At 36.1% G+C, this 24848-nt stretch overlaps 2 protein-coding genes across 2 annotated transcripts; one reads left to right on the top strand and one right to left on the bottom strand.

Moving 5' to 3' along the window:
• Positions 1–1476: 1476 nt before the first annotated feature.
• LOC125670960 (sulfotransferase 1B1-like) lies at positions 1477–9871 on the top strand. Its single transcript, XM_048906426.2, has 5 exons — positions 1477–1686; positions 3824–4132; positions 5954–6060; positions 6170–6350; positions 9288–9871. The coding sequence occupies exons 1-5, from the start codon at positions 1524–1526 to the stop codon at positions 9395–9397; spliced, it is 870 nt and encodes a 289-aa protein (XP_048762383.2). The 5' UTR covers positions 1477–1523; the 3' UTR covers positions 9398–9871.
• Positions 9872–21913: 12042 nt separating this feature from the next.
• LOC125670961 (aquaporin-8-like) lies at positions 21914–24463 on the bottom strand. The gene is made up of 5 exons (XM_048906427.2): positions 24112–24463; positions 23379–23505; positions 22988–23196; positions 22142–22294; positions 21914–22045 (listed from the first exon to the last, which is right to left on the bottom strand). The coding sequence occupies exons 1-5, from the start codon at positions 24330–24332 to the stop codon at positions 21997–21999; spliced, it is 759 nt and encodes a 252-aa protein (XP_048762384.2). The 5' UTR covers positions 24333–24463; the 3' UTR covers positions 21914–21996.
• Positions 24464–24848: the final 385 nt, after the last annotated feature.

Below are 24848 nucleotides of genomic sequence, written 5' to 3'. Positions count from 1 at the left end.
TAGCTGAATTGATGTGTGCTTTAGCTTTCATTGAATTAATGATCTATTCAAATGAATTAATGATATCAACAATTGAATTTATGCGCGCTACAATTCAATTGAAGAGAGCAATAATTGATATAATGCGCGCATTAAATCAATTTTTGCTCTTATGAAATGAATTAATGCAAAAATTGATTTAATGCGCGCATTAATTCAATTATTGCTCTCTTCAATTGAATTAATGATATCTTTAATTCATTTGAAGAGAGCAATACTTCTTTTAGAGGGAGCAACTATATAATTAAAGATATCTTCAATTCAACATATCCACAATTGAATTAATGATCTCTTTGATTGAATTGTTGCTCTCTTTAAAAGAATTGATGCGCGCATTAATTCCTTATACAAAAGCATTGTAAATAATTAAAGATATCTTCAATTGATCATCAAATTATTTATACCGAGCTCTAAATTAATTATTGCGAACAATATTTCTACGAAATTGACGCTCTCATCAATTGAATTGAAAAGAGCAATAATTGAATTAATGCGCGTATCATTAATTCAATTGGTGGGTGGGTCTGTAGCTCTCTGTTCCGTCAAAATATTTTTTTCAGAGAGCTACAGTTCTGCAGCTAATAATTGTGCAACATAATGTTTCAGTAGTCTCAAAAATTTAAACAATAAGGGAAGTTTTTCCACGTCTCGGATATTGTATCGTTATACCCGTGTTCGTTATAGACGCAGATTTTTATATAGAATATATAAAGAATTTGCCGGGGAAATCGATTTCACTTCGCTATAGCCGTAATTTTGCTATATCCGTGTTCGCTATATTCTATACTAGTTTTACATACAGTATACAGAAAGACCATATCAATTGCTTCGAGCGGACAATATACTCTGTAAATCCCGTGTAATTCAAAACTCACACATGTATAACTTTATAAGGAACACAGATAGAATTTCATCTATAAATAGCAATATTTTGTCAGGTAGAAGAACACAAATTACATAATACTACCTCATGCTCTAAGCTTTGAGGGGTAATATACACATGTACCAATAATGAAAAAGAGCATTGCTATGTACTGCTTATATATAATGCAATACATCGGAATATTGATATTATTTTCCAAACCTAGAGTAGAGTGGCTTGCAAATACGAAAAAAAAAATAAGATATTAATATGTTAAAATAAATGTACACAACTTTTATTTTAGTGATTTCAAATCAGATTCGGTCATTAATTCAGAAAATTTCGGTGCATTTGGGTTGTTGCAAATCCATTGTCTAGAATTAATTATTTTTTTTGGGGGGGGGGGGGTGGTATTACAGTAATTCATACCGTTTTACACAAATGAGATTCATCTAGTACGTACACCTTTTTTCTTTACAAAATTACATAAACTTTTATTGAGTGAAGTACCTATCCACCATCCAACTTCAATATTGGAAGGCAGTCGTTTGAAGCTCTAAATTAAGATACCATTCAGCTTTCATAGTTATATAATTACGTCTTATACACGTATACATATAAAATGGATGACAGCGAGGAAAAAGCTTTACGTTTTCCTGAGTTCGATGGAATGGCCTTACCACCATTTGCTCCATTGATAGAAGATGCCAAGAAAAGGTTTGATGAGATACGAAATCTGGAATGCAGAAGGGACGATGTCATACTGGCCGCTTATCCAAAGTCAGGTATTCGAGATTGATTGATTAGATTTATTTCTCAGAGAAATATCTGGGAGTAGAGTTAGATTAAGACATATGCTAACCACTTGGGCCAGTGCATTCCCTTCTACAGTACCGGACCTCGGTCCATAAAGTGTCGTTCGTTGTAAGGTATGGTCTGACCTGGTGGTCCGTTGTACGACCTCCTGCACACCTGGCGAACTTCCTCCCGAAATATGAAATGTGGCGGGGTTGGCCTACATTCATTAGTCTCATTCATACCATAAACTTGAGATGGTATTGTTTGTTATGAACTTTTGATATAAATAGGGACGAGATAAATATGGAAACTTAATGGACAATGATAATTTGGGTTGGTATTCCTTGTCCTACGTCCCTTGGGGATCCAGGTTAGAATAGGTCCTCAGTACCCCATGCTTGTCGTAACAGGCGATTAAATGGGGGTGGTCTTTCGGATCGAGGTCACGGGTTACAACAGGTGTGGCACGATAAAGATCCCTCCCTGCTCGAAGGCCGTAAGAGCCGAGCATGGGCCTACATTTTGTAGATACTGTAAAAGGAAGATTAACAAAGTAAAATTAAATGTAACCATTGGAAGTTTCTATTTAGGTATGTGATTACTAATATCTTCCTATATTAATTATTTACAGTCATTTCCCCCACTTCATTATGCCCCCCTCCCCCTCAAAGACGAGAGGCATATTGCTCTGCAGCTGTCGGTCGGTATACCACGTTTTCCGCTCAATATCTTGAGAACTATTCATTTGATCGTAATGATATTTCATATGTGAGTTGTTTATGAATAGAAGAGGACCCCTATTGTTTTCAGATCATCGATCCACTCTGGACATAGGAAGATACTGTCCGCTCAATATTTTGAAAATCCTTTCCTTGATTGGCCGAGAGGTAAGAGCGTTCGCCCCGCATGCGGAAAGCCGGCGTTGGAATCCCGGCCGTTACAAACCTAAGTCGTTAAAACAGGTGGTGACAGTTCCATCGGCAAACGCTCGGCATCAGGTGTGAATGTCACGGGTCCTCGGAGATGACCCTAAAAACGGATGTTCCGTGTCACAGTAGGTGTGGCACGCTAAAGAACCCTCACTGCTCAATGGTCGTAAGCGCCGAGCATAGGCCTAAATTTGAAGCCCTTCACCGGTCTTGATGACAGCTCCATATGAGTAAAAAATTCTCGAGCGAGACGTTAAGCAAGATACAATCAATCACTTGACATCAATCTTGGTTCACATACAGTACATTTTGAGGAATAGATTACCCCCATTGATTTTGTGGTCAAGGGTCAAACTGGACATAGGAATACAATGTATACTGTCCATTCAATATTTTGAGAACCATCTGCTTGACAGACACCAAACTTAGTACACTGATACATCCTAAGTTTTTGCTTTGAGGTCAGTCAAGGGTCAAGCTGAACATAGAAAATACTGTCCACACAATATATTGAAAATCCTTTGCTTGACAGACATCAAACTTGATAGTTGGTACACCGTAAGAGCTAGGTAGATGACCCCTTTAAAATTTAGGTTCATATGGTCAAAGGTTAAGGGTCAAACTTGACATTGTATTAGATTGTCTTCTATATTTTAAGAATCATTTGCTTGATTGACACCAAACTTGGTACACTGTGACATTCTAAAAAGTAGATAACCCCTATTGATTATTAGGTCACATGGTCAATCCATTCTGCATATAGGAAGATATTGTTTACTCAATATCTTAAATTGGTTTGGTACTACTATCGATTAATTCATTTGTCTAACCATTTTTAATTTTGCACCACAGGGGACATACTGGAATATGTTATACAAACATTTCTTGTTTATCATTGTTTTGTGTTTAGCCATGAATGTAAATCAAACCAGCAATAATAGAAAACAGCTATTGATTTTTTTTTATTTGTTCTCCACGAACCATTGAGGGTTTCTGTAACTCTCAAGTGGATGTCTATTGTGTAAGCAGGGGCGGATCTAGGAATTGCTGCGCCTCCCCCTTTAAATCCGCCACTAGTAAGTTGATAATCTGACTAGTTTTGTTATGTAAGGTTATAAAATAAGATATGTAAGAACGGTGCTTTATATATCTTAAAAATTTTATATTTTCTCTCGATTTTATTAATTTTTCAAAGGTTCGAATTGGGTGTGGGAAATAATCGGCATGTTGCTCAAAAACAAGGCAGAATACACACAGCGAAGCAAGGTGTCTCTCTTTCTGGAATCCCTGCCAGACCTGAGCGAAGTCCACACCATTCATTCTCCCAGAACACTCAACACACATGTTCCTTACAGATGGCTCCCAAAACAGCTCTTAGAAAATGGCGGGAAAATTGTTCACATTATGAGAAACCCCAAAGATGTAGCGGTTTCCATGTTTCATTTTCTAGATCCCCATTTCCAAGATTTCAAAACGTTTTATGACAACATATACATGTGTCCAGGTAAATATTTGTAGCATTTAGTGCATTTCATTTGATTTTTAAGGAATTCTAGCTCACCTGAGCCACAAAGTGAATTATTTGTCTGCGCATGTTTGATTAGTCTTCTTACGAGGAAATACTCTTTTCCAGTTATCAAACGTAATGGAAATGTTCATGAAAAGGTTCAGTGATATTTCCTTAGTATATAATCATAATTTCTCAACAAGCCATATAAGGCATTGATCATTCAATTAATATTAGTTCATGCTTTTGTAAAAGATGTATCTAGAAACCAGTTATCAACCTACCTCGAAAACGTATTATTTATACATCTGCTTCATACTTGGGTATTTTATTGAACACATTGATTGACTGATTGTACATATTGTTTAGTTTAGCTCGAGAATTTTTCACTCATATGGAGACGTCACCATTGCCGGTGAAGAGCTGCAAAATTTGGGGCTGTGCTCGGCGCTTACAGCCTTTGAGCAGGGAGGGATTTTTATCGTGCCACACCTGCTGTGACGCGGGACCTCGGTTTTTACGGTCTTATACGAAGGACCACCCCATTTAGTCGCCTCTTACGACAATCAAGGGGTACTGAGGACCTGTTCTAACCCGGATCCCCACAAATGTTAACGGCAAAGTAATAGCTCAACTTTATGACAATGGTTTTAGCTTCTCCATCGTTAACTTTCCATATTCATATAGCAATATTCCATTATCATCTGCACATGGTGTCTCAATTGATTCGATATACAAAAGCTTGTTCTGCATATGATCAGTTTTTAAATCGCAAGTTAGCTGATATTACAGGGGTTTCAACAGTCTGGTTTAAAGTCAGCATTTCGCATTTTCTATGGTTGTTGTAACGATCTAATTTACAAATAGAACCTGTCATTAGGTCGAATGCTGTGTGACGTATTTCATGAAAAGGTGAAGGTAACGAACAATGATCAATCCCATAACTCCTAAAAGAAATATAAAATTAAGAGTAATGCAAACCCGGAGCCCTGGATATACCAGAGGTGGGATCAAGTGCCAATGAGGAGTAAGCATCCCTAGTTGACCTTTCACACCCATACACGATTTTTTAATTAGGAGATATATTAAGGCCTACGGATAATGCATACACGGCAATTAAATGTGACTGGGATGATTTGTATTGACACACTCTACATGTATATTTGTAATGCATTTTTCTGAATCATAAGATATAAATTGTACATTTCCACTAGTTGTATCTTGGTAATGGACAAAGTTTAAACATTTTAATTTCTGTTATTTGGCATAGCACGTAATGTTTGATTATTTAATCAACATGGACTTCAATCCGCAGTGGTCACAATAAAAGTAGATATGATCGACTTGAGAAGCACAGTGATGCACACAGAAGGGTGGCATTACTGTTTGGATTAAATGACCTAATATTTTATGAGAGAGAGAGAGAGAGAGAGAGAGAGAGAGAGAGAGAGAGAGAGCATGTCACTAAAGAGGCCCGTGTCTCAGAGTAATATTTTGAGAAACAACCTGAAAGTTCAGGGACCATAAATTATTTTCAACATCGTAGAGGTGCATGCATTCTCTTCATTGCAAAAATGAATGCATGTATATAATTCACTGAATTTAACAAAATCTATTATGTGTCACTATAATCCGTTTATAGTATTGCTATTCATAAAACATGACTTATGGCTATAGTAACACACCTATATCTGATAGGGAATCACATGTGCTATAAGTGTCTAAATGTCCATGTGATGTGATAATTCAAATAAATATCTATATTGGTGAATAGAATTTCATTAGACACGAGTCAACAACGTTATGCCAATTTTACAGTTGCAGCGATGGGAGGTTGGTTTGCGTATGAAAAGGAATTTGAAAAAGCAGAGACGAACGATAAACGTGGTGTCATTTTCACATTGCACTATGAGAGTATGAAAAAGGTATTCAAGTCTTAACCATACCATGAAGGGCGATATATGATAATAATATTCATTTCAAGTAGCAGACATTGACAACACCTGTTCAAAATGTTTCTTTTTCAATCTCTAGAACCCAAGAGAAGAAACTAAAAGGCTTGCCGAATTTTTAGATGTTGATTTAAAAGACGAAGTTCTAGATGAGGTTGTGGATAAGTGTAGCTTCGAGAAACTAAAAACCAGAGCAACACAGAAAGATCACTCCAATTTACCAGAGCTTCTTAAGGAAATGGTATCCAAAGTGTACCGAAAAGGTAAAACAACACAATCCTTTAGTAGTAAAATGTACATTTTAAGTGATCTAGATTTGAAAGTAATGTATTAACCCCTGAAATAACAAGATTTGTCCATACTAACGCCAATAAGACGCAATATGTCCTATTTTACTTTTAGTAAATCATCGCGTGAAATAAATGATTTTGCTTTAAGAATAGATCACTACTTTCTGATGTTTAAACAATAGAATGCTTTCTTTGTTGTTTCATCAGCTAACATTGCAGAATGCGGGTTATGCATTTTTTTCTGCAATGATTGCTACCAGCATCACCCGATAAAACACAGAAAGACATTTTATTATTTATGTTTATATTTTTAATGTACATGCATCATATGGTTGACCCATTTGTTGCGTTGAATGGAACAGCCAATTCACCCTTTGACCTTGATGACACTCCATATTTGATAATGCTTTTTCAGACAAGTGGTACTAGAAAACCGTATCGAACTATTTTGCAACATACATATATTTATTGCATAATGAAAGCAATTTCAAAGGAAATTTAAGAGAAAAGATTCAGTGAATGTAAATATTATAATATAAGTGCAAGTTTTTATTTTCACTCATCACCTATATGTATAAAAAGTAATTAGAGGATATCCAATACCTTGTAGTTGGATATGGAATTAATTTCACAAGTAAGATTGGTGGTTTATATATATATATATATATATATATATATATATATATATATATATATATATAAAAGCACTGAAAAGGCCACGACACTGTTGGTTATTTAGAACTCAAATTTTCGACGCAACCCGCGTCTTTATCAAGAGATATATATTACATAAACAAATAACACACACCACGAAAAAACGACAAGTATCAATAATCTACAATGGTAACAAAAATGATACACTGTTGTACTGAATATATATATCACGAGTTCGAAGCACGAGTCAAAATGTAAAAATACCCTGTCCTGCGAGTGAAATAAATTCTATATCCAACTGCAAAATACTGAATTTTCTGTTTATTACATTTTTTTTGGTTTTACAACATATTTATTTCAAATCTTTTAAAAAGGATGTATCAAAGGTGAAGAAAACGAACAGTGGTCAATCTCATAATTCCTATAAACAATATAAAATATATAGTTGGGCAAACACGGACCCCTGGACACACCAGAGGTGGGATCAGGTGCCTAGGAGGAGCAAGCATCCCCTGTCGACCGGTCACACCCGCCGTGAGCCCATATCCTGATCAAGTAAATGGAGCTATCTGTAGTCATACTCAGTGTGCCAAGAACGGTTTAACAATCGGTATGAAACACGTCAGACAGCATTTGACCCAATGATAGGTTGTATTGGCAAACTAGATGTTATAACTACCATAAAATTTGCGAAATGCTGACTTTAATTGAGACTGTTGAACCCTTGTACCATCAAATTGTTTGTCATTAGCTTGCCTCCATTTAAAAACTGACCATATGCAGAACAAGCTCTTGTGTATCGAATGAGTTGAGATATATAAACACCATATGTAGGTGAAATTGGGATATTGCTACATAAATATGGGAAGTTGACGATGGAGAAGCTGAAATCATCCCGTTTGTCATACAGTTGAGTTGTCATTTTGCCGTTAATGTCTACTTTCAATAAGATATCTAAGTATGATGCAGAAGTGGACGACTCTGTGGTGTCTTTTATTTCGAGCTCACAGGGATATATCGAATCGACATATGAATGGAAGTTATTATTGCTGACAGACAAAAAGTCGTCGATATATCTGAATGTCGAATTGAAAGCCACAGCAAAAGATTTTTTTCTCACGTAGAAGTTTCTGAATAAATTCTGCTTCATATGAATATAAGAACATGTCAGCTAATAAAGGAGCACAATTCGTGCCCATGGGAATTCCAAGAGTTGTTAGAAGACCTGATCACCAAAGACCACGGAGGAACTCTAGCATATTTTATTTCAACTTCAGAGTACTTGTGCGTGGATCAGAGTGGTGTTTAACAAAGTAATTTTTTGGATGAATAGATATGAATATTTCCGTTTTCCATTTTTGTTGAAGAAGCAACTGTCTATGATGTCAAAAAGTCTAGTCTTTAATTTATCGTGAGGAATGGTCGTGTATAGTGTTGAAAAGTCATACGTTTTGATGTTATTGATTTGGGAAAAGTTTTGCGATTTCAAGTTTACTAAAAGTTCTTTAGAATTTTTTAGAATCCACATTTGATTAACACCACTTCTGGCACATGTAGTCGCACAGGAAGTTTGAAGTTTCTCCTTCAAGGCTGTTAATATTTTCGTGAGGAGCAAAGATAGGGGCTTGGTAGAGCACTTACTGGATCCAGCAATGTATCTGTTGTTTTTATGTAGTTTAGGAATCCAGTATATGTACAGTAACTCATATTCATCTGACCAATAGACTGGGATATTAAATGTTTCTAAAACTGAATCATGGTTTTGAAGAATTTCATCTTTGAAAGGGCAGTTGGAGTATAAGTACGATCACCAGAAGTGGAATTAATGCCAAGTTCGTTTAAAATACAGTTGTAATAATGAGCCTTACAAAGACAATATTGTTACAAGCTTTGTCAGCTGGAACCAAAACATATTCCTCATGTAACCTATCTAAGTCTTTTATCACTTCTGGTGTACTAAACACAGAAGGATAGATGGTGCGTACTTTTGTTTTAATATGTCTAATGCGGGATTTTAGTATTTCTCTTATGTTTTTAACCCATTCTGACAATGTATCAAGTTCTTTTTCATATTTAGCCCATCGTCTGGCATAATCATTCATAATTCTATTGCCTAACATGACGTTACAATCAGTTGTTATTTTCACACATGTTATTTTCACACTGTGAAAATATCATTTTTATTCAATGGATGAATCATAGTACATGTATTTCACTGTTGAAAATGTATTAAATTATATTATTTTTCTCTTGAAGGAGAGATTGGTGATTGGAAGAACCATTTTACGGTGGCGATGAATGAAGAATTTGATGAAATGTTCAAGGAAGAAATGAAAAATTCGGAAATTAAAGTACAATTTGAATGACTATCTTCACAAACAGGAGTTCCATTGCATTGTTGACAATTATTTAGTGGTCTTTTAACAGCTTAAAACCAGTCCTTTATATCACACAGCATAAAGTAGGAATTCAAAATGAACCATTATATCCTACCTTAGCATTAATCTTGTGTTCATTTAATCATATCACATTATATCATTTATATGCTTACTGTATACGTTAGTATTTTTACAGCTACATGTAATGCGCAGGATTTGGGTGCCATATAATGCGGCATTCTGGGAGTCATACATGTATATACATGAAGAAAAGTGATCTCGAATTTCATTTCATATTTAAATCCCTGATGATTAAATCTTCTTACGTGAGTAATAAAAATGTTTCCACGTACTGATATTGTTGTAAGTAGTCTAAGAATAACTTTCCTTAGTTGTTTTACATATTGACGTCATTGCTAAAGTTTATATGTACAATCTTTAGCAATAAAGAATGTAGCTACTCTTCAGATTTTAACTTCATTCGCTACACAGATGATATTTGACGGCTGATTATAGCCGATAAATGGACTTTATTTCCAGTTCACCATTAAAAAGCTTTGCAATTTTGCTAATGATAGTATTAAAATGCAAAGTAGAATCCATTAGCAATTATTTAGTAACTTTAAAATCAGTGTCAGTTAATTAATTGCTCTTAATTTCTACTCCTTTTGATTAGGAGGTAGAAAACTATGTTTCTTGAAACTGGACTTTAAAACGTCATATATTTCAAAATGGTTATTGATATCAATAAATAACCATTTCATTCGTCAAATTTTTTGATAATGTTGAGTAAAAAGTGGTTAATATTCATTTCTCTGACATTACCTTCATTCGCAATTGATCACAGAGTGAACAATTTTGCTGTGTTTTGGTCAGTAAACATATGCCCCCCCCCCCCCCACCCCCACCCCACCGTGAAACAACAAAAATTTTGGTATGAATTTGCTGAATGACAATTTATATTACCTGCAAAACGAGAAATTAGGGGGGGGGGGGGGGCTATATTTTCAATGTGAAATACGTGATTTTAACCCAAATTATAGAGTTATCTTTCTTTGTTTTGTGAAATAAATGAACTCTTTTAAAAATTCATATAAATATCTATATTGACATAAAAAATCTTTTTAAAATGATAACTTTTAAAAACTGACCAGACAGAAAGTAGGCGGCGAAATAATACTATTGTTCGCAGTTCTTTATGAACTTTGTTAATCATTTGCAAACATACTCGCATTAAAAAGTCACTCGATTTTAAGTGGGAAGCTAAAAGTTCTTAAAGGATTCCTAGACACACACATGTAACAAATTCCATACTTGATTTTAACATGATAATTATGTTCCTAAACGTAAAGTGGTTTTACATTCTATTTTATATCTTTCATCTGATTTTCTGTGTCTGCAAAAACTACCTATGGTTTGAGATGATCCCATGTAATATTACCTAATGTAAAGTAACAAGCCTACACTTATATCAAGATTGCTAATTGATATAAGCTGAGATCAATCGGATGTTTAGTAAGAGCGTGATAAGTAAAAGTAAGAGATGCATAATGTCACGGTCACGTCAAACGGAGACGTAAACCTAGGGCTAGGTAGTGATTGTTCCTTCACCAAACACTCCGCATTTAGAAGTGAGAATCACGGGTCTTTTGGATATGACCTTAAAAACGGTGGTCCCATGTCACAACAGGCGTTGGAAGATTAAAGAACCCTCACTGCTACGGCCCTGAGCCCTAACCATAGATATGAATTTATGGTATTTCATCTACAGCTGGTGACGTCTCAATATGAAAAATTATCGTAGGGACGTCAAAAAAACAATAACCAACATAAAACACTCTCCGTACCATGCCTCATCTCTTATCCGATGTACCGCGTTCAGCAGTTTGACGGGTCTATTGGTTGATCTCTCACTTATCTCTTTTGATAGCCTTCATAAAAACATGCTGAGGGAAAAACAATACGGTGTACGTTTTCCTATTTCACCTATTATCTCTCACGACCAGAACTCTCACGTGACCAAACACTTCGGAGTGTGGTTGGTTGATATCCTCATAAATGATTGGCTTCTTCATAATCACGTGAAAGTGTACTCAAAATTGGGAGGGAAACAGTTGTTCACAACGTGAAAGGAGTGTTTTGCAGAATATATTACTTTCTTTGAGAGTAAGTCATTTTTTTAATTATTTGTAAAGAACACTTTTATAATGATATGTAAACTATTGAACTGGCCTTACGTGCTCTACACATACATGCAAATTACATGTCCTTAAGTGTGCAATTTTTCTGCTCTAGTTTCGGAATCTATTTTAAAATTTTATCCTACGAAATGGACGACATCTGCAGGGCCTGCCACTTCCAGAAGTGTTCGACATTGTTACAATGTACAAATGATGCATCTGACGTTAGGGCTGTTGGATCGGGTTGTACATCTCAAGTTGCTGTGATTTTGTTCGTTATGAAGTTGATAATGGTGGTGTAGTTTGGGTTATTAGATCGGGTTGTACGTGAAGTTGCTGTGTTTTGTTCTTTATGAAGTTGATAATGGTGGTGTAGTTTGGGTTCTTTTATTTGGTTGTACATGAAGTTGCTGTGTTTTGTGGTGCTGTTACAAAAGTCCGTGATGGTGGTGTATTTTTGGTTGTTAGATCGGGTTGTACGTGAAGTTGCTGTGTTTTGTGGTGCTGTTACAAAAGTCCGTGATGGTGGTGTATTTTTGGTTGTTAGATCGGGTTGTACATGAAGTTGCTGTGTTTTGTGGTGCTGTTACAAAAGTCCGTGATGGTGGTGTATTTTTGGTTGTTAGATAGGGTTGTACATGAAGTTGCTGTGTTTTGTGGTGCTGTTACAAAAGTCCGTGATGGTGGTGTATTTTTGGTTGTTAGATCGGGTTGTACATGAAGTTGCTGTGTTTCGTCTCGTTCTATTGTATTGAGACGTCACCAGCTACTACGACAAATTTTAATTATGCATATCGTTTACGGCCTCAGTAGTGAGCGTATTTAAACAAGCCAACGCCTCTCGCGACACGGGACCTCCGTTTTTAAGGTCATGTCCGATAGACCCGTGATTCTCACTTCTAAATTCCGAACGTTTGGCAAAAGAGCAATCACCTTTTGTGTTAAAGTCTTATATACGCGGCCATGGCACGAGCGGGACTCGAACTCACGACCCTCCTATACGAGGTGAACGCTCTTACCACGGAGCTACCGCAACAGCTAGTTCTATCTATCTATCTATCTATCTATCTATCTATCTATCTATATATCCTGTGAATGATTTATGTTGTAAGTAATTTCTGTCTCTATCAAAATAATGAGTGATACGTAGTTTTGGATTTGCCCATTGGTCACTGGATCATATGTAGATGTAATATGTTGATTTATAGTTCACATCTCTAAACTTCGTTTAATGTTTTACTGCTCTAAACTTTAAAGGTGACGTCGTAGATAGGTTTCATAATATTCATGATTCGAGAAAGAAGCTGTTGTTGAAGATAATTTTGAAAATATACACTGAAAAAAATACCTAGTTGATTTAACTAGGATGCCTCGTAAAGACTTGCTCATGACTAGTAAGTAATGTATTTACTAAGCAGGATAGTAATGTAACTAGAAATATGACGTCATAAGAATCGTGACCCGTGTTGTCCGCGAAAACTGCAGCAAGGTCTACTCTGCGAGACGCCATTTTTATTGGGATGCTGGAGAGGGAACATTGACTTAAAAGGTTTGTCGTTGAACTTATGACTGTTTTTTTTTTTATTCTTAATGTTTATTTATTAGAAATCCTACACACAGCTTGATATTTTTTAATATGCAACTTAATACATTTTGTTCTGTTTTTGTTTATTTAGATGCTGATGACTGTTTGGCAATCCTGTGTAAAGAAAAGTTTGATTAATCCTGATTACACGTTCAAGAAATTCCACAGAAGATACATTCCCCATCGCAATCAAGATTGACCAGAAGATCATGTCGACTTTTAACTTCAGATTAAAGTCCTTGATATTATCTTTTGTATTCAATTTTTTGAAGGATGAACAGGGCGATTTTACTTGTCCTATCAGTTAAATTACTAGAATGCTAGTAATTTTGGCAATGGAATACAGGAATGAAAAATTAGTAATTCTACTGAATGCATACGAATATTTACTATTGACTGAAGTAATGTTTTACTGTCTGATTAGTTAAATTACTAGTTAACAAATAGTAAACTTACTTAACACCTAGTAAAAACTACTTTTAAATTAGTGATTGTATGGACAGTAGTTTTACTAGTTTGCTTAGTGTATTTTACTAGTTATTTTTTTCAGTGTATGAGGGTATGAGCAGCGACGCTTCACACTGGTATAAATCAAATGAAATTTACATTCTACTGACAAACACGTTGATGATGCACGGATTCCAACAGTCTCGCTTGATGTTAGCATGTCGCAAATCCTATGGTCGTTATTACGATATGGTTTGCCAATAAAACCTATCATTGGATCCAATGCTGTCTGACATGTTTCATACCGATTGTTAGGCCGTTCTTGGCACACTGATTTTGACTACTGATACACACAACCCCGTTTACCTGATCGAGATATAGGGCTCACGATGGGTGTGACCAGATGACAGGAATATTTCCTCCTCCTAGGCACCTGATCCCCACTCGGGTATATCCAGGGTCCATGTTTGCCCAACTTTCTATTTTCTATTCCTAATAGGAGTTGTGAGATTAATCAATGTTCGTTATCTTCACCTTTCATACAAGACAAAGGTTCGAAGATTGAAAAAAAAATAGAACGACCCATCAGAATCGCCCGGTGTGCTTCATCACATGTTAGTAAAACCGACAACGAATAGCCGCACGGAAGTTGATAATGGGAAAGGGAAAGTTTCCTAATTCTCACCTCGGTTTTTTACTCACCATAGACATAGAATCGGTCAACTCGGTCTAAATAATGCTAACAAATAAAAATGATAATCAAGTTCATAAGAAGTGGTGAAGATGTATTTGACAGGAAATGGCAGTTTAGTACTTAACGGTTTTTAGATTTCCTGTTATTTTCCTGTATAAACAGATGAACAGAATTAGATTACAAAACCTGTAATGTCGAATCAGCATTTAAAATTACCGGTGAGAAAATTAAACGTAGCGCGTTCAAGTTGTTGTTCCTTACGCTGTAACTAATACCGGATTTCAATATGTACATGTATTTGATACTTGATAATGAGAAAATTAAGGTAGATCGTCCTATGATGTCAGAGTGCAAAATAAAGTAGATTATCCTACGCAGAGTGCAAAATAGTACAACGCTTTTTATACTGCTAACAAATTGTTATGTTTTATCTAAACCGTCATGTTTGAGTCCAAAATATTTTTCTATTTCAGAATTCTAAAAGAAATTTATCTTAAAATTTCTTTTCATGGTGTTAAAATGTATAATACATGCATTTCCTTGTTGTGGTTGTAATTTAATGATTGTAGATTTGTACGATATAACAACATTGTACACGACTAAGGATATTGATGGCAGAACATCAGCGAAACGTTCATACAGATTTCGTATTGACTAGCTGTGTTATGTTTTAAAATCCTAAAGTGGGATGATGGCAAGAAAGGGCGATTTGTACTTATTAATCTTTTTTTTAATGATCTCGATGTTTTGGTGGGTTTTTTTAAAAGGGGGGACACCTTTTTCCTGAGTTAGTGGTTTCTGATGTGAACTTACCGTAATAACAATTTTTATAAAGTACACTTGATAAACAGATGTAAATAGGATACCAGTTACTGATAACTGTATTCTAACATCTGTATATTGACAATTTCATATCGTTAATGGTTATAATAGCATAATTTCTTCATTGCATCTCATACAATGAGATAAACATGTATTTCACAGGTTGCCATTTAAGGTTTTCGATTTCCTATTAGATTACAAAACATGATAGTATATCTTATGGTCACTTCACGTACCTTAATAGGCTTCATGGTTTTTTTATAATATTTTTATTGAATCAAATTTGTGCATGATTAAAGTATATTTTTTGTAGAAATTTTACTCACTGGTTACAATAAAGAATTTGGTAAGCTAAAATACTGAAAAGGTTTTTTTTTTAAATATAAATAATCAATTATCTCTATCAAAAAAATTGGGGAGAGCAATAACTCCTATGCTGTATATGTAATTGCGATTGATGTATATGTACTTATAAAGAAGCACGTTTTCCTAAAACTATCACAATAAACAGGTTTTTTTAAAATTATATTTTTATTATACTCTTTAACAAAAAATGTGGGATTTTGTGATGTTCACTTCTCTTTATGCATGTTTGACATCTTTGTACATGTATACCTTTGTTTTGGTAATTGTTTAAATGAAACTACATGTATACATGTATTAAGTGTAAATAATGCGTTGGTTTTTTTTAATTACTTTGGACCTATGATAGTGCGAAGGTTGGTTACGCATATGCTGTGGTTAAGTATATGCTGGCGTAAAGCGCCGCAGTTCATGCCCTATTTGTGAATTTTTTCACTCGTATGAAGATGTCACCATTGTCGGTGAAGAGCTGCAAAATTTAGGCCTATGCTCGGCGCTTACGGCCTTTGAGCAGGGAGGGATCTTTATCGTGCCACACCTGCTGTGACACGGGGCCTCGGTTTTTGTGGTCTCATCCGAAGGACTTCCCCATTTAGTCGACTCTTTCGACAACCAAGGGGTACTGAGGACCTATTCTAACCCGGATCCTCATGGGATTGTTTTGATGGACTGACACAGTAACTCCCTCATGCATAGCTCTTATCCTTGGACGAATTTGGCTCCACTTGTTTGGCACGCTGTTTTTGGCTATATTTAGATCTAAAACTTCATAGTTATTTCGGATTTCAAACATTTCGGTTGAGCATCACAGAAGAGACATTATTTGTCGAAATGCGCATCTGGTGCATCAAAATTGGTACCGTATAAGTTTTACATCACACACCAGTGCCGTGGGTGACATTGTCTCTCTTTTTGTTAAAACGGTTTAACCGTGCTATTAATCCAAACAATATCTCTCTTAAGGTAAGAAAAACGTATATTGTGGTTTCCACTAGACTGCAGTGCAAGGACTAAAGAAGAACAAAGCTGGGCTTACGTGTAACATTTGGAGTCATGTGCTTGATTGTTGTGTTTACAAATACAACAAACCTTGACTTCACTTGAATATTTTACACATAGTTCATTACACATCGATGGTTTTGTTTTTAAGTTAGTCAACCAACTCATCAATTAAAATATTGCATGAAAAACTTTCTGCATGTGTATACATGTAGTCTGATGTTTCGACAAAATTTGCTCACTAATATAAACACTGAAAACTTGTCACAGGTTTGTATTTGTAAGGATTTCCGACATGCCTTATCCATACATGTAACAACTTGAATTATTTAATTTTCTTTGTTTTGTTTTTTTATTTGTCTGTGTTTATGTTGAATTTACGCATGCTTTCAAATTTTTGTTCACATGGCTATACACCTGTTTTTAAACCTTTTGAATTATCATTTCAAAGAGAGGCAGGATAACATGGGGAAAATGTTCAAAATTGAGAACCTCGTGTGGAGATGGTTGCCATGGGTTTGTAAAATTTCAGTAGTATGCAAGTAAGTTCAGATCTTGAGCTCCTATAACCTGTACCACTATGCACATAGATTTCTTCTAAGCATTTCCCAGTCGTGTTTGTTGAGTTTGTTTTCACTACCAACAACAAAACCGTCTTATTGGTTTTAATTTCAAATATGAAGAGATAACAGAATATGTTAAAAGTTTAGAATTATTGGGTCTGTAGCAGTTCATTCATCAGCAACAGGCACAACAGCCTCAGTTACGAACAGCTAACAAGGAGAAAGAAAAGGAAGGCCATGGAAAAAGAAAAGGAAGACAGAGAGAAGGAAAAGGAAACGGAATATATTTCCAAGAAAGAAAATGACGACTGGTAGAAAGTAAAGGAATACGGAACTTCATCACAAGAAAGAGTCGCTTAAAGTTGAGAAACTAAAACTTCAAGAAAAGAAAGGTATGGAAAAGATTGAGGATAAGTACAAGTTAGCTTTTCAAACACTGGAGCAAAAGTTAGCCATGAAAGAAAAAGAAGCGAATTCAGAACACTCTAGAAACGCAAAGGTTCCTAACATGTCTTTCTTTGATGAGGTTAAGGATGATATTGATTCTTAAGATTTCACGGCACAGAAGTGGACATTCGAAATTTGGGTCGTTAACTTGATGTTATATCCTCTTTTGCCCCAAGAGAAAGCGTTGGATTATATGACACTGAAGACAGCTTTATTGAAGCATTTTAGAAAAAACAGTATGGTTTTCGTCAGAGATGATCAGAGGTAGGTGATACTTTCTCGCAGTTCTCAGTTCGTCTTAGTAGTTATCTTGATAGGTGGTTGGAGCTAAACAACGTTAAGAAAACCTTTGACGGCCTCTTTGATATTGTGCTTAGAGAACATATTAAGTAAAGATCGTTTGTTGTTTTTTAAAGGAGCGCATTCTATTTTTAAAAAACCCAAAAATGTCCACGTTAACAGATCAGTTTAAAGAGGCTAGGGTTGTTAACATTCTCTCTTTAGTTTCTTCTAGCAAGAAGAATTTAGCAGACAAGAACGTTTAACCCTACATCAAGAGTATGAGATCAATCAACAGGAGGAAAGACATGCACCACAACGCCTCCGACGAAAAAGTAAGTCCGATACATCAAATGCGACAAAACTGGTCATATAGCATGGCAGTGTCACCAGACAGTAAATAAGAACCGTGCCTCAGTTGGAGCAGCTGTTGAAGGTAATAGCCCAAAGGAAGAGTCTGTTGATACGCATTCCTTTGACACGAGTAGACACTCCGTATTTTACGGGAAACGTTGACGCATGGTATTTGGAAAACCCACTGTATTCCTTAATTACTGGAAACATACCGGGCGCCAGAGATCCTAAAAACCCAGATAAGGGTTGGATCTCGAACCAAGCTAATGCTGTCGTGACAAGGTACCAATTTCGCAATAAAGGTATGGAATCTGAGCCCCATTTTGTTCATGAGATAACTGATGTTAGTCCAGACGATATAGACGCAGCACAAGAGGAAGACGAGACGCTTGTAAAGATACGAACAATGGTAGGACAAGATGATGACAACTCCAAGGTTTCCTATATATATTCGTAAACGAGGTGTCATTTACCGTATTTTCCAGTCCGATAAATCTGAAAGTGGTAAACAATTTACCCAGTTAGTAGTATCAAAGAGATTAAGAACAGAGGTTCTTTCACTTACACATGAATCTATCATGACAGGTCATTTAGGTACCTTCAGAACAACCAAGAAAGTCTTGGCAGAGTTCTACTGGCCAGGAGTCCAGGCTGACGTCCGGCGTTTTGTAGATCGTGCGATATCTGTCAACGGACCACTCCTAAGGGAAGGACTACCACGGTACCACTGGGACAGATGCCTATTATTGAGGTGCCATTCAGAAGGATAGCAGTAGACCTCGTGGGACCAATGCAACCAGCCAAAGATAACAGAAATCGTTATATTTTGACTATCATTGATTTTGCTACTCGTTACCCCGATGAAGTTGCTTAAAGGGCATCGAGACGGAAAGGGTAGCAAAGGCTCTGGTAGATGTATTTTATAGAGTAGGAGTACCTAAAGAAATGCTCATCGACATGGGATGACAATTTACTTCGGAGTTGGCGGCAGAAGTCAACCGTTTACTGTCCATTCGACAATTAACCACAACTCCATATTATCCACTATGCAATGGTTTGGTTGAACCATGAACGTAAAAGAAAGGGACCGTCGACTGGTGACGGCATCCTTATATTTCTATTGAAAGTATCTCCTCGCGATTTCAGCGCCCTCACCGGGATGCATAGAAAGCAACTTAAGCTCCGTTGTGTGAAAACATTGTTGTTTTGTACATTTCAAGGAAACTACAGGCGCAGCAGAAATTTAGCTATGCCAGCCTTTCAAAGAAATTAATATACTTTGGGACTTACTAGGTCGAGGTTTATTGCCTTACTTAGCAGAATAGTTCGTACTGGAATCTATACAATGAATTTAAAATCATATTTTTTTCCATATTGTTTTAGACTGCAGCTGATTTATGAGAAATACAATTTTTGAAAATTCTGAACTGACCTTGGAGAGTTCTCTGACAGATAAGAGTCGAAAGGAGTAAATATTGCTGGTCTTGGCGGCCGGAGGTTTTAGAGTTTAAATTTTATCCCCTCGTGGTGTATCACTCTATATGTCTCTAACGTGGTACATGTATTTCGGATCAATGAGTAGTCCAAACAGTACAATGCCTTTGTCACAGCTTTTAAAATTATTTATCAAAAATTGACGCACAGAGAAACTTTTATTTTAAAAAGCTAGCCTATTTGTTATGCGGTGTGTCCACCCCCCCCCCCCCCCAACCCCCCCCCCCCCACCCCGACCTCCTCCCGCTTTATCACTCTCATACTCTACACAGAGCAGCAAATATTTCTATACATCTATGAAAAATATAAATTTTAAGAATTTGGGATTAATCATTTTTATCGAAGTCATGTAAAATTCTTTAAAAACATCGATGTATACACGACTTCCGACAAGTATTGGGAGAAAGTGGGGGTGTAATCAGACAGAACGGAAGGGCCCGTACACGATATTGATGTTAAGATTAAGACAGTTTTTGACAGGGAGAGTAATATTGACATGTTAGGCATTGTAGGCGTAGCCGTACTGATACAAACGACGGCAGTGTTGCTGATGGTGAGATACTGGTTGATTCACCAAGAAAAGCAAGGGCAGAAGGACCAAGCGATGTTACAGTAAGTTTCGAGCTAATTGATAGTCGGTGTAACAATTTTCATATACTGCTTGATGAATTTTCAGATGTTCTGTCAGACATACCCGGTTTAACAACTTTGGTAGTTCATAAGATAAAGCTAACTAGCGACCAGCCTGTTCGCGCAAAGCCTTATCCATTACATTTCATTTCACGAGACACTGCGAGGTGGTCCGTAAAATGGCGAAGTCGGTGTCATCGAGTCATCTGACAGCTCATATTGTCATAGTGAAGGAAAAGGACGGTTCAAACAGGTTTCTCATCAGTTTTAGAGCAATTTAAGGTTCTGAAAGTGGTGCAGAGTCAAGTCGGTTGTAAATATTCAGACTTTGTAAATTTTCAATTTTATACATTCAATTGATTGTGATTTACACAAATTCATAGAACTTTCTTAGGTTAGGGGGGATGGGGTATTGTCACAATTAATTTCTTGATTTGTAAATACCCTTTACTAGCTTTCAATGTTTGATTCGTTTATGAAATTTATCCAGTATGAAGCCCCACTCTTTCAGTTCCTGTATAGGTCAGCATAATGGACTCTACTTGGGTCGTTCTACCTGCTTTAAGGTAATTCGACCCCTCTAAAATTATAGGTTCAATCTTATATTTAATTCTTGATTCTTCAAATAAATATATCTTAGTAACAAATATAAATGATAAAATAAGTATGTTGCAGTATCAATAAATTTTTTGTCAATTAGCACTCATATACCTGTTATTAACGTCAGAAAATTGCAAATTTCCTTAAATAGCATTATCAAAATTTCACAAAAACTGGTTAAAACAATATAATAGCATTCATAACAATTTCATGAAACTGTTTCTTTAAAGATTATACAAAAAGTTTGTGAAAATTAAAGGAAATCTATCGCATAATGGACATGACAAATAATTTAATAAAAACAGAGTTATTGTCCTTGGATTCAATATTTTGAAACATAAATGATTATTCATATAAAACTTAGACTTTTAAAAGATCTTATGGTTAACAAGATTTTTTACAATAATTATTGAAAATGACTCCCTCTCTTGCATAAGTCTTATTAAATCATTGACTTTGCGAAATTTTATGACGTCACAGGGGAGAACTACGTTAAAAGGCCTCACAGCCTCCAAAAAAATCGTTTGTTGATAAGGCCATGTTAGGTTGCCACTCCAGATTTGTGAATGAGGTAAACACAAGAAATACAAGACAGTAGAGCTCTACTAATTTTATTTATGTTACAAGAGCCAAAAACAGAATATTTTAGAAGATCTTTTATCATTTCAGCAGCAATTTTATGGAACTCATTACCAGATTTTAAAAGAAAATGCACAGCTACCACATCTTTTAAATCAGCCTATCTAAAACATTATTTTGATCCTCAATGATACTCGTGTGTTCATTGTCTCTTTTCATTTAGTTCTTATCTGTATGTATATAAATTGTGATATGTACAGGTATATATGTTATAGACAGGACCACATTGTAAACTAGTTTATACAACTAATTGTGCAATCCTGTATAAATAAAGGATATTATTATTATCATTACTCCATTGATAACACATCACCCTACAAATCCTGACATTACAATGCTTCTTAATAGAACCATTGGACATCAACGACTAGTCATCATTTATCTGCCGCACAATCATGTAAATTACACTTTTGTAAAATAATTTATTTCAAATATTACAGAAAATTCTCTAAAGTGTTCATGTTATTAATTAGTTTCGTAATCAGTTTTCTTTATGGTCTGTGTACTCGAATTCGTTTACTTCCGGCAGCAAAAACCAATCTGGAAAATTGTTTGTAAAAAGAAATTATTCAATTGTTAGTTTATACCTTATACTAATATATGCAATTAAGCTAGACACTGCAGCTGCACCCGTACCTGTAAGTAAGAGTCGCTACCAGCGCCCCCGCTGCCGGCCCCACCCAGTACACGTAGTGATAGCTCCACACATTGACATCAAGGTATCTGGAGTAGCACACAGCCGGACCCAAACTTCTCGCCGGATTCATGGATCCACCCGTTACAAAGAATCTGGAGTGTGATTAGTACCATTGTTATGAGCTTTTTCTACAAGTACTCAACATTTGTCGAAGTTATTTTGACTATGAAGTACATTTTATTATTCTTTATTGCTGAAGACATACGTCTTATGGCATACATGTTTACAAAAATAATAAACAAGTTAACAATTGTATAGTATGGCATGGCATGACATTATATGGTATGTTACACAATACTGATGTGAATTTATAGACAGAGAATGCTACATAAGTAAATCATTACGTAAATTAAAGGCACAGTAAAGATATTTCCCCAAAAGTACATGTACCATCCTAACTTCCACATTCAATTTTGCTTTGTTATATATATATATATTTATACTTTGCTATCCACCAAAATTGCAAATTACTCCATTATAAGCAGTATTTCATGACAAAGTTCGTTGTAGCTGTGATTTATGGTTTAATTGATTGTTGTTTGGGTTTAATGCTGTTTTGCAATATTGCAGCCATTTTACGGTGGTTTTCTATATGGTGACGGATGTTTTGAGTTTCCCTGACGATTCCCAATCAATCTACTTTTCATAGAAAATCAGAGAAACGATCTTTTACGTGCCAAGGGAGAGGGAATGATCCTTGACACCCTTTCACGTCCTATCTGACTGCCATAGCAGTTAGAAATATGTAAACCGTGATTTATGGAGATAAAAAGACCAAACATTACCCTGCTGAAGAACTGACAGCAACAGCAAAACCAACAGAAAGAGGAGCGAGCTGGCAATTCTTTTGCTCAATGACAGTCAATAAAACCGTCAACACAACAACGAACGTCAGTATGCCCTCTGTCATCACTCCCCAACCAGGCTCCACACCGCGCTCCAAAACCGTGGATCCGCCGAGACATCGTTTGTACATCTCTTCTGGGTAGACAGCCTACACCAGTATAAGCAATGTTTTAGCTTTTTTTGAAGTGTAGACCAGATACTAGGATCAAAATAATAGCAATGTGGTCTTCATATAGTGAATGGTCTTGCATTCCAGAATTTTAAGAAAAGAATATATATATGCGTGTGTAATTTTTTGCACACACACCAACTGATTTTGCGCTTACGTACAAGAACGAAGGCTGCTCCTAACATCCCGCCTAGTAACTGAGCTAAGAAGTAGAAGAGTCCAAGAACGATGGACAGGGCTCCCGTCAAAGTGTAGCCAAGCGTAATGGCTGGGTTGAAATGGCCTCCACTGTAAATAACATCAAATTATTTGAATCTTGAAATATATACAGTGCTTCTGAGTAAGTTCAGATGTTGGAGGAGCTGGAGATATTTTGTGGGAGTGTTTTCAACTGTTTCTTAATACATTTTTGGTTAATTTGATTTCAATTCTTTTTGCTTCAAAACCTTGTCCATCATAATTATAATATGAATCCACAAACTTCTTCTGCTGTATAACAATGATCCAGTCAACAACAGCAATGTGTCTCATCTACGTCAGAGCACAGCTGCATGCTGGGAAATAATGGATGACCAACCCTTTAATCCTTTAATTGATCAAATTTCGTAGCAAATTAATTTCAGGCCATACTATTTATTTTCAGGAGGTCTTTTCAGTTTATTGTGCAACATACCGTCATTGTGGTCGGGGTCTTAAAAGAAAAAGAATGTATTCTTTTTGCGGCTTGATGTCGTTGACGCTTGTGCGTCAAGTTGATTTCTTGTCTGCAGGTAACAGTCATGGAGATTTTAAAGTTTTGATTTCAACTCACCTCAAAATACCTTTAAGCAAATGAAATGTGATTTACTGCGTAACTTTAGCTTTCTAATGACCTATGTCTTTAACACAGTATACCTGATGTGCCCGAGTCCCACCATGAGGAATGTCATAGCGAAGCCTTGGATCAACCCACATCCTAATGGGTTATTGGAACATATCGGATTGAACAGACAGGCAACGAATACTAAGATGGTTGTCCCCACAAATTCGGCAAGTACAGGGCGAATTTTCTTTTCGAAGAGTGAGTCGTCTGGCTCGTTTGGCTGTGGGGGCGAGAGCGAGTCTGAATCGGACATTTTAAACGCTGTTAGACACTTGCAGAGTCAAATGTCACAGCACATCATGACGAACCATCATGTGCCCTCTTGTATGGAAAGCCAACGAGGTTAAAATTCTATTCTTGTAACTGTGTATTTGTAACTACGCAATTGCACAATTCCTTCGATGTAAATGTAAAAATGATAATGCATTGCGTAACAACATTTACACAGTCATGCCAAGCTAATCTCGGTTGAGATTCGACTCGGCTGAATATTTGGACTGAAGCCTTCACCGAATCTCGGAGCAGTCCTTCATAATTAATGTCCAGCTTTGGCCAGTTCTAGCAATTAATGTGTACTTAGGTGACACTGTTGTTGACTTCAAATAAGTGATTTGACTGTTAAACTAACTCTCTATCACTATCAGTTTTGCATTGCTTACCATGTAACTATGAAAATCCCAAAATCAAAACAGTCACTAAATTGTCCGTTCAAATGAAGACTTCCATGGCGCAATATTTTATCTCCTGAAATGGAAGAGTTCCAATAGTC

The sequence above is a fragment of the Ostrea edulis genome, chromosome 4 (genome assembly GCF_947568905.1).
Source record: "Ostrea edulis chromosome 4, xbOstEdul1.1, whole genome shotgun sequence".
Taxonomy (NCBI): Eukaryota; Metazoa; Mollusca; class Bivalvia; order Ostreida; family Ostreidae; genus Ostrea; species Ostrea edulis.
Note: the sequence above shows the minus strand (reverse complement) of the source record. Positions and strands in the feature narration are given on the sequence as shown.